The sequence below is a fragment of the Tarenaya hassleriana genome, unplaced genomic scaffold (genome assembly GCF_000463585.1).
Source record: "Tarenaya hassleriana unplaced genomic scaffold, ASM46358v1 Cleome11, whole genome shotgun sequence".
Classification (NCBI taxonomy): domain Eukaryota; kingdom Viridiplantae; phylum Streptophyta; class Magnoliopsida; order Brassicales; family Cleomaceae; genus Tarenaya; species Tarenaya hassleriana.
The window spans coordinates 3,204,372-3,216,051 of NW_010961290.1; the positions used below are offsets into that span (position 1 = coordinate 3,204,372).

Consider the following 11,680-nt stretch of genomic DNA (forward strand, 5'->3'; position numbering starts at 1 on the left):
CGAAATCTTGGACCACAGTAATAATATCCCAGCATAACACTAAATGCATCATGATGCATATACATACACTTGTACATCAATACAGGTTATCAAACCGTGTCCACTTATACATATCGTATAAGTACACGTGCACCAACACACGTTATCAAACCGTGTCGATGGACATAACAGAACTACTTATAGAAGTTCTGATCTGTTAGTGACTCATTGGCGACATACTCCCCATCTCTTGTTAAAAAAAATTAAAAATAAATAATAACAAAATTATACCGAAAGAAATTTGAAGACGAAATTATTGAAATCGTCGACACGGAAGAAAAAACAGTTTCCTTTTGCCTTTTAAGTTTCTTTCCTCATCAATTCTACGCGTTATCTCTCTCTTGTTCATTCTCTTTATGAATCATTCATCTGTCTCCCATTTCTTAATCTGAGTTGTTTTTGCTCTTTGCAAAGTTGTTCTTTCGTAAATTGGCGATTTCAGGTTTATTGGTTTTCCATTAGGTTTTTGCATTCTGTTTCTTCACTTCTGCAGTAATACAAACAGAGCCGTCTCCACACATTCTCTTCCTTTTCGTTTCGATTTTCTCTTTCATCAGATTCCGGAAAGTTCTCAGGAAAAGAATCGCTTCCGTTTCGCTGATCTCTCCTGACCCACCCTCAAAAGCCGCTGCCTCCCACTCTTTGCCCATCAACTTTCTCGGAAAATCTCTGTTTTCCGAGAAAGAAAGAAAAAAACAAACCCATGGCCGAAAAATGCAAACTTTCCCCCCTGATTGCGTATCTAACACTCATTCCTCTTCTGGGTCTCCATTTTTATCCAGCCAATGGGCTTGGTGTCAACTGGGGAACTATGGCAACCCACAAACTGCCGCCGAAGACGGTGGTTCAGATGCTTAAAGACAATAACATCAACAAAGTGAAGCTGTTCGACGCCGAGGAATCCACCATGAGAGCTCTCGCTGGTTCAGGCATCGAAGTGATGGTCGCGATTCCAAATGATCAGCTTAGAGTTATGGGAAGTTACGATCGGGCAAAGGAATGGGTTCAGATGAATGTCTCTCGTTATAACTTCGATGGCGGTGTTAATATCACGTGAGTTCTTCTTCTTCTTCTTCTTCTGTTTTGTATTGGTCTTGTTTTCTGATGATTCGTGGCTTGTAGAAATTGGTTCGAGTAAATTTTTGGTTTTTTAAGGTTTCTTTTGTCTGAAGAACAGAAAAGGGTGTAGAAAGTTTTTGTCTGATTGTTGAAACAGAATCTCTGGAAGCCCCCTTTAGATGTCCTGTTTGAATGTATTCAGATATGGACAAAGTGAGTTTGGATTTGTCTGGTGAATATAGACTAAGATTTTGTCTCTTTGTAATCTGTTCGTGTCTGTAAATTTCTACTTGAACTGGTTTTTGCCTGTATAATACAACACTATCTGTTTCGATGCAAATTATGTCTATCAAAATGCCTCCAATCTGTCTGATGCATAATATAACTCAGATGCTGAAATTCTTATGGATTTGGACATTCTTACACTCAGGTATGTAGCTGTTGGGAACGAGCCTTTTCTGACATCGTACAACGGATCATTCGTAAACCTCACTTTCCCGGCGCTTCAGAATGTCCAAAATGCTCTAAACGAAGCTCGGTTAGGACACGTCAAGGCAACGGTTCCTTTGAATGCCGACGTATATGATTCACCGGCCAATAACCAGGTGCCATCTGCAGGAAGGTTCCGACCCGATATCATCAGTCAGATGACTGAGATTGTCGATTTTCTCGGCAAGAACAACGCTCCCTTCACCATTAACATATACCCTTTTCTGAGCTTGTACGGAAGCAGCGACTTCCCGTTTGATTATGCGTTCTTCGACGGTCCTACTCAGATCGTGGACAACGGGATTCAGTACAATAATGTCTTCGATGCTAACTTCGATACCTTAGTCTCAGCTCTGAAAGCTATTGGTCACGGAGACATGCCTATTATTGTTGGAGAAGTCGGTTGGCCGACTGATGGTGACAAGAATGCAAATACTGGTACGGGTTACATTTCTTGAGAATCGGTATTCCTCAATCATAATATCTGATTTCGCTTTCCGGGTCTGGTTTAATCTTTTGATGCAATGCGTATTTATTTGCAGGCAATGCACTTAGATATTACAATGGACTTTTACCGAGACTTGCAGCCAAGAAAGGAACTCCATTGCGACCTGGTTATATCGAGGTATACTTGTTCGGATTACTTGATGAGGATGCCAAGAGTATTGCCCCTGGGAACTTCGAACGTCACTGGGGAATTGTTAGGTTTGATGGGCAACCGAAGTTCCGTATTTATTTGCAGGCAATGCACTTAGATATTACAATGGACTTTTACCGAGACTTGCAGCCAAGAAAGGAACTCCATTGCGACCTGGTTATATCGAGGTATACTTGTTCGGATTACTTGATGAGGATGCCAAGAGTATTGCCCCTGGGAACTTCGAACGTCACTGGGGAATTGTTAGGTTTGATGGGCAACCGAAGTTCCCGCTGGACTTATCGGGTCAAGGTCAGAACAAGTTTCTGATCGGCGCCCAGAACGTGAAATATCTGCAGAACAAGTGGTGTATGTTCAATCCAGAAGCCAAAGATATAAGCAAGCTTGTGGAAAACGTAGATTATGCTTGTACTCATTCCGATTGCACGGCTCTCGGGTTCGGATCCTCGTGCAATAGCCTCGACGGTCACAGGAATGCTTCATATGCATTTAACATGTACTTCCAGGTGAGGAACCAGGAAGAGGACGCTTGTTTCTTCCAAGGCTTGGCAACCATTACCACTCAGAACATTTCTCAGGGCCAATGCAATTTCCCCATTCAGCTCGCTGCTGCTTCATCATCATCATCATCATCATCATCGTTATCACCATTGTCATCTTCTTCTCTGGTTCTCTGGATTGTCAGATTCTTGTTTCTCTGGTTACAGCTAGTTCTTTTCTCTTAGATTCGGCGGTCAGAGGTAGGGAGATTTTTGGGCGGGGGATCAATTCTTCATTCTTTTTTCAATCGACTGGATAACATATATATTTATATATTGATGGAGATACAATACACAATGGTTGTATTCGTTCGTTTCCAATGTGAGGTTCATAGTCCGAGACATTTGCAATGCAGTTAAATCTTTGTGCATCAAGATTCATTCTTTTGGAAGACAAGTTCATCTCGCAGCTTAAACATATTCTAGAACTCTGATATACTTATACGTGTAATCATATGATTCGAATGCAAGCTTATCATTCATACAAAATACACAAATAACACATCATAATCTCATAACAAGCAGCGTCTCATACAAACAAGGGCATAAATCCTCCTGTCCAATATGCAAAAGAAACAAACAAGTGGAGATAACAAGAAACAGTTTCAGAAGTAGTAAAGATACCTGGGAGATTCTTGCCTTCAGTGGAACCAAATGACCGAGCTTAGGAGAGATCCGCTCTTTTCTTCTGGATGATGGGTTATGAAAGATTCTCACACGAAACACCGTTTTCTGTTATGAAGTAATGCTTGATGGTAGGAATGTGATTAACCTTTGAACAGTCTTTGCTTTGCTCTTCGCGTATACTTTCTACCAGCTTATCTGAAACATTCCTCAGACGTAGTTCTTGAAGTTTGGTAAGATTTTCGATGCCGCTAGGTAAACTCTTTATCATTACACAATCTTTGATATGCAGCTTTTGTAGACTTGGCATCGCGCCTTCCTGTATAACGATCTCATTCAAACGTGGCATGTCGCCTATCAACAGAATCTTCAAACTCCGAAACCCTTCTGGAAAGCATAACTTATCTCCCTCGTATGCATTGAAAAACGAAAGCCAAACCAAATAAGGGAGCGCTTGGATACAAGGGATCGCATCTTGTGCTAGTCTTGACCAACGCAAGCATAGTTCGGTAAGATTGTGAAGAGTATTGAACCAGCTAGGTAGCCTCTCTAGTTTCCCTGATAGAAAAAGCTTCTCCATTGTTGTAGCAGGAGACAATGCATCAAGTTGTAGAGGCTCGTTTTCATCAATCGACCAAAGAGACACAAACCTAAGATCCTTCATCTTAGTGAGGGCATTGCATAAGTCATGTCCATGATGTTTTCTCACGTTGACCAGACCGATCCTTGTGAGTTGTGTCATGTCACTGAGGTTCCTGATGAGCTCGGTTTCAGCATGGATGCAGTCCATAACCTGCAATCTCTTTAACTGACAAATATCAGATGAAACCTTTGTGCCTGAAACGATGCTCCAATCAGAGTTACTATGACTAAAAGTAACAAGATATCGCAAGTTTTCCAACTTTGAAATACCCGTAGGAAGCTCCTTAATCTTGGAGAATTTAGTGTTCAACGTCTCCAGGTTAAGGAGCCTACGGAAGGATTTTGGAAGTTTTCTCACACGAGTTCCTGTCAAATTCAGGTACTTTAAGTTGAACAGAGTCGCCAACGAATCAGGCAGTTTTCTAATGCGAGAGTCTTCAAGGTCTAAAGCTCTCAAAAGCTTCAATGCAGTAGGCAATGCAACATTCTGTTTGGTAGTTGAATACACCAAAAGGGTTTGGAGATTTCGTTGAGCGATACTTGAATTTATCTCCCTCTGAATACATAAATGGCGAGTTTCGCCATCTTGAACATCTTCCGCCTTATCATTAAACACATCGCAAAACTTCTCATCTCTAGATATCATCAAAGAAATCTCTCTGACCATATCATGCATCTTGAATGCCTTTGGGCGCCCGTTGTGGTTTCTAAACACTACTTGGAACATGTTTCTATAAACAAGTTCCATGATATAGCTATCCGCCACTTCTTCTGGTTTTACTCCTCTGGTTGGTTGCACAAACCCTTGTGCCATCCATAACCTGATCAACTTCTTCCTTTTGATGATGTAGTCTTCTGGAAAAATACAGCAATATAGGAAGCAATGCTTAAGTGGATATGGCAAATCGTTGAAACTAAGAATTAAGATCCTTTGAACATCCTTGAGGTCGGGATTATTGCTCAATTCCCAGTTCAAGCTGTTGTAAACTCTCCTCCATTCTGATTCTAATCTCCTTGTCGACATCATGCTACCCAAAGCCACAAGAGCTAATGGTAGGCCTCCGCATTTCTGAACGAGATTCCTCGCTATAGGTTCTATATTTGGCGCTATGTGTTGTTCAGGACTCCCTGAAAATGCCCTCTTGCGGAATAGCTCCCAAGCCTTATCTTCCTTTAAAGGTTCGATCCGGTGGAATCGGTTCATCGTTCCGTAAGAGAAATGAGCTATTCTCTCTTCACGGGTGGTGATCATCACACGACTTCCGTGAATGCCATCTGGAATGGCTACACTAATCTCCTTCCAAAAACCAGTATTCCAGACATCATCTAGCACGATGAAATACCTCTTAGGTTGGAGATAGTTCACAAGCATCTCCACCAACTCTCTGTACCTCATGGATGATAAGTCAGATGGAACTTGCAATCCTTGTTCTTTGGAGAAATCCTTGATCATTGTCCTAAAGACATCTTCAATATCATAGGATTGAGAGATTGTCACCCATGAATATGAATCAAAGTGCCTCCGTACACGTTGAGATCTGAAGATGTTACCGACAAGAGTTGTCTTTCCCGAACCACCCATACCAACAACCGGTACGACGATCCTCTGAGGTTCCGGGTTCAAGAGCCACCCGGTTAGTTTCCCCCTGGCCTCATCTATCCCAACAAGACTGTCATCTCCAACAAAATAAGATGATTCCCCAAGATTCTTCGCCCACTTGGTGTTGACACCATTAGCAGTCGGTAATGCTGCTTGTGACCTGTCGGGCAAGAAAGTGTTCATCAGATCTGACATTTCTTGAATCTTCCGATTCATTACCTCCAGCTTCCCCACTATCGGGCGCCTATCCCACAGAAACAGAGGGGAGTGAACAAAACGTGTAAGCAAGGCCTGGCCGCGGCGGCGGCTGATGCAGTAGGAGTACTCGTCGATGATGCTTTCGATCTGGTAAGCCAAGTCCCTTGTGTTCTTGACAAAGGTTGTGAAGACACTGCTGCTTATGTTTCCACTGTTCTTGTCCATGTCCTCGAGGAAAGACTTCATGTACATCAGCTTCTGCTTCATCATCTCGATCTCGTCACCCAGCCCTGTTTGCTGCAGCACTTCATTTTCCAGAACGCTTAAGATCCTTCCAATCCCGAAATCTATGGCGGCTGATGCCATCTTCCCTCCGTGGGAGGATGTATCAGCTTTGTTTAACCAAAGAGACACTAGTGCTTTCTCGTATTTTACAATATACCAAAAAATAAAATGATCCAAGTTTTTGAATCATTATTTTCGGACTTTTGAGTAAAAGGTATATTTCCCATGTTGATTTTTTTTTAATTCTCGAGTGGAAAAAATAAGATGAAAATTTAGGATCCACGCTGGGAATCCATTCCTTTAAGTAAATACTCGTATTAAGTCTCTGGCTTGAACTGTTTGTCTTTATGGAAAATAACGAAGCATGCAGGAAATATTATTTATTACTTTTCTCGATGACGAATATTCGACGTATCTCTAAGAATCCGACAAAATTTGGCAATCCATGATTGTCGGCCACATGACCATAGGCCTTTATTCTTGGTGGTTGCCTTTGTGATAAGTTATAAAGGAAATTTGCTCGAATGTGCGAAAAACAAATATCATTCCTTAAAAAAATTTGTAAATTATATGTACACTATACTTTTACATATATATTATCCAAAATAACTATAATATTCATTTAATTTATTTTTCTTCTTTATTGTTTTTTCGTTTCTTTTGTAGCTACCAATTTAAACCTATTCTTTTTCCCTTTTTTAAAAAAAATCTTTCTCCTTTTTCTTTTATATATATATATATATATATAGATATATATATTCTGTGTACTTACTAAAAATCACCAATATTTTATAGATTTCGTACCGGTGTACAAATTATACCTCCTTTTTATTATATTTTGCAGAAAGCCACCGTGTTATACAAGATTGGATATAGCCTAAAATACAATGTAATTGTATTATTGGCTTTATTATTTATACTAAGCCTTTATTTCATTATTAACGAAACCAACTTCATTCATCATCGATGACTTAACTCGTCTTCAATATCCTTAGTTGGTTGTATTTTATTATTGAATAAGTCAATAATTTTGATTTTTTGTAGGGAAGAGATAATAATAATTTTGAGTACCTCATTTAATTTTTTTTAGTACATTTATAAAAGTTCATCGATATCTCATTTATTTACAAATTTTTCTAAAATCATTCAGAAATAATCTTCTTATAACAATTTCATTCTCGTTTTCTAATGAGATCAAAGACAAATCTATCATATGGAGATTGATATTAGAGTTGTAGATAGATAGAAAAAATACATAAAACACAAACTTATTCGTATATACCTAAATAGTCTTAAACATTTTGATTAGGTTGCACATTTATATTTATATATTTTAATAGTTTATAAACACTATAAAAATCATCACACATCTTTTGCATTATGGTTTTAGGCAACATATAACAGTTATATCTAGTATGCATTAAACATTTCTTCATTATCTTCTAAAAACTTTTTTCATCAATTACTTTATACCATTATTCCCCAAAAAATGTACCATTTCAAACATAAACACAAGGTATTTTTTTAAGTAGAGTATAATTCAGAATTATATAAAGAAAGTCCAAAAGTAATATTGTTGATCAACAAATATGCATTATATGTTATAATCCTTTTTATTATGTGAGACTGTCATTCTATTTTCTTTATAAGAGATGATTTTCTTTTTAAAATTTCTGTATAGTTCCTTTGTGAAACAAATAAAAAACAAAAAAGAATATAAAAATCTATAAATTATGTTAATCTGATAAAAAAGCATGTATAACTATCAAATAAAGAATTCATTGATTTAAAATATATAACCTTTGCATAACATTGAGTAGGTCAATCCTTGTGAATTGTGTCATCTTATCAAAGTTTATTATGAGTTCGATTTCAATATGGATGCAGTCCATGACCTGTAATCTCTTCACCTGACAAATATCGGGTGAGACCTTTATACCTAAAATGCTTTAGCTAGAATTACTATGGCTAAAAGTAACAAGATATTGCAAGTTTTCTAACTTTGGAATCCTCGTATAAAGCTCCATTATTTTAGAGAACTTATTGTTCAACGTCTCCAAGTTAAGGAGTCTATGGAAGGATTTTAGAATTTTTTTCACACGAGTTCCTATCAAATTCAGATACTTTAAGTTGGACAGATCGTTAATGAATCAAGCAGTTTTCTAATGTGAGAGTCTTCAAGAGCTAAAGCTCTCAAAAGCTTCAACGCAGTGGGCAACACAACATTCTATTTGGTAGTTGAATACACCAAAAGAGTTTGGAGATTTCGTTGAGCGAGACTCGAACTTATCTACCTCTAAATGAATAAATGGCGAGTTTTTCCATCTTGAACATCTTCCGCCTTATCATTAAACACATCACAAAACTTCTCATCTCTAGATATCATCAAAGAAATCTCTCTGACCATATCATTCATCTTGAATGCCTTTGGACAGTCATTGTGGTTCCTAAACAAAATTTGGAACATGTTTTTATAAACAAGTTTCATGATATAGCTATCCATCATTTCTTCTTGTTTTACTCCTCTGGTTGGTTGCACGAACCCTTGTGTCATCCTCATCTGATCAACTTCTTCCTTTTAGTTATGTATGCTTCTGTAAAGATATAATAATACAGGAAAAAATGCCCCAAAAATGTACGATAAGTTATTTTCTCTTTCAAACATAAATACAAGGGCTTTTTAAATTGAAGTACAAAATGGAATTATGTAAACAAAGACCGTAAGTAATATTGTTGATCCATGAATGCATGATAGATTATAATTCTTTCATATGGAAGAATGGTATTCTATTTTTTTTACAAGAGATGATTTTCTTTCAAAGTTTCCGTATAATTGGTTCGTGAAACAGTTCAATAAGTTTTTAACTGTTTCCGTATACTCTCTACTAGATTATCTGAAATATTCCTCTGCCGTAGTTCCTGAAGTTTGGTAAGATTTTCGATACCATTAGGTAAACTCTTTATCATTACACAATCTTTGATATGCAGCTTTTGTAGACTTGGCATCGTGCCTTTCTGTATAACAATCTCATTCAAATGTGGCATGTCGCCTATCAACAGAATCTTTAAACTCTGAAACCCTTCTAGAAAGCATAACTTATCCCCCTCGTATGCATTGAAAAATGAAAGCCAAACCAAATAAGGGAGTGCTTGGATGCAAGGGATCACATCTTGTGCTAGCCTTGACCAACGCAGACATAGTTCGCTAAGATTGTGAAGAGTATTGAACCAGCTAAGTAGCCTCTCTAGTTTCCCCGATAGAAAAAGCTTCTCGATTGTTGTAGCAGGTGAAAATGCATCAAGTTGTAGAGGCTCGTTTTCATCAATCGACCAAAGAGATACAAACCTAAGATCCTTCATCATTGATAGATAGAAAAAAATACATAAAACACAAACTTATTCGTATATACCTAAACAGTCTTAAACATTTTGATTAGGTTGCACATTTATGTTTGTATATTTCAATGGTTTATAAACACTATAAAAATCATCGGACATCTTTTACATTATGGTTTTAGGTAATATATAACAGTAATATCTAGTATGCATTAAACATTTCTTCATTATCTTCCAAAAACTTTTTTTATCAATTACTTTATACTATTATTGCCCAAAAAATGTATCATTTCAAACATAAACACAAAGGTATCTTTTAACCAGAGTATAATTCAGAATTATATAAACAAAGTCCAAAAGTAATATTATTGATCAACAAATATGCATGATAGGTTATAATTCTTTTTATTATGTGAGGCTGTCATTCTATTTTCTTTATAAGAGATGATTTTCTTTTTAAAATTTTCGTGTAGTTCATATGTGAAACAAATAAAAAACAAAGAAGAATATAAAAAATCTATAAATTATGTTAATCTGATTAAAAAACATGTATATCTAACAACGAATTCACTGATTTAAAATATCTAACATTTGCATAATATTGAGTAGGTCAATCCTTGTGAATTGTGTCATATTACCGAAGTTTATTATGAGTTTGATTTCAACATAGATGCAGTCCATGACCTATAATCTCTTCACTTGATAAATATCGGGTGAGATATTTGTACCTAAAATGCTCCAGTTAGAATTACTATGGCTAAAAGTAACAAGATATTACAAGTTTTCTAACTTTAAAATCCTCGTAGAAAGCTCCATTATCTTAGAGAACTTATTGTTCAACGTCTCTAAGTTAAAAGAGTCTAGAAAGGATTTTAGAATTTTTTTTCACACGAGATCCTATCAAATTCAGGTACTTTAAGTTGGACAGATCGTCAAACAGTTTTCTAATGCGAGAGTCTACAAGAGCTAAAGCTCTCAAAAGCTTCCATGTAGTGGGCAATGCAACATTCTATTTGGTAGTTGAATACACCAAAAGGGTTTGGAGATTTCGTTGAGCGATACTCAAACTTATCTCTCTCTGAATGAATAAATGGTGAGTTTTTCTATCTTGGACATCTTCCACCTTATAATTAAACACATCATAAAACTTCTCATCTCTAGATATCATCAAAGAAATCTCTTTGACCATATCATCTATCTTAAATGCCTTTGGACGGTCATTGTGGTTCCTAAACACCACTTGGAACATGTTTTTATAAACAAGTTCCATGAGATAGTTATCCGTCATTTCTTCTTGTTTTACTCCTCTGGTTGGTTGCACGAACCCTTGTGTCATCCATCACCTGATCAACTTCTTCTTTTTAATGATGTATGCTTCTGTAAAGATATAATAATAAAGGAAACAATGCCCCAAAAATGTACGATAAGTTATTTTATCTTTCAAACATAAACACAAGGGCTTTTTAAATTGAAGTACAAAATGGAATTATGTAAACAAAGACCGTAAGTAATATTGTTGATCCACGAATGCATGATAGATTATAATTCTTTCATGTGGAAGAATGGTATTCTATTTTTTTTACAAGAGATGATTTTCTTTCAAAATTTCAAAAACTAGTCTGAAGATTGTGATTTAACCATTGAACGCTTTTTGTTGTGCTCTTTGCGTATATTCTTAACCACCTTATCTAAAACATTCTTCATACTAGTTTTTGAAGTTTAATAAGATTTTTAATCCCACTAGATAAACTCTTTATCATTACGCAATCTTTGATGTGCATATTTTGTTGGCTTGATATCGTGTCTTGATGTATAACGATCACATTCAAATGTGTGATGTCACCTATCAAATTTAACCTATTTCTCTATTCGAAAATAAATTTATGCATACATATATCAATGATTATATAAAAAACGAGGAAAATAATCGGGCAGCTTCTGCATCATGATTTTAGACAACATATAATAGTACCTACTATGCATTATATATTTCTGCACTATGTTCCAAAAAGTTTTTTCATCAATTTTTTTAGGGACAATCGCCGTAAAATACATGTACTTTTCCCTGGTCTCAATTTAATACCTGTACTTTTTTAATTACTGAATAATACATGTACAATTGGTTTTTCTCCAAATAAATTCTATACTTTTAAATTATTGGCCAAAAAATACCTACCGTCAAATAACCGCCACGTAGACAAGTTGCTTTCG

General features: G+C 36.4%; 2 protein-coding genes across 2 annotated transcripts; one reads left to right on the forward strand and one right to left on the reverse strand.

The window, feature by feature from the left end:
- Positions 1 to 461: 461 nt before the first annotated feature.
- On the forward strand, positions 462 to 3,156 carry LOC104805741 (glucan endo-1,3-beta-glucosidase 8-like). Its single transcript, XM_010530405.2, has 3 exons — positions 462 to 1,092; positions 1,529 to 2,025; positions 2,330 to 3,156. The coding sequence occupies exons 1-3, from the start codon at positions 743 to 745 to the stop codon at positions 2,968 to 2,970; spliced, it is 1,488 nt and encodes a 495-aa protein (XP_010528707.1). The 5' UTR covers positions 462 to 742; the 3' UTR covers positions 2,971 to 3,156.
- A 162-nt stretch (positions 3,157 to 3,318) lies between these two features.
- Positions 3,319 to 6,264, reverse strand: LOC104805742 (disease resistance protein RPM1-like). Its single transcript, XM_010530406.1, has one exon. It carries the CDS (start codon positions 6,212 to 6,214, stop codon positions 3,485 to 3,487), a length of 2,730 nt encoding a protein of 909 aa, XP_010528708.1. The 5' UTR covers positions 6,215 to 6,264; the 3' UTR covers positions 3,319 to 3,484.
- Between the last annotated feature and the right edge of the window lie 5,416 nt (positions 6,265 to 11,680).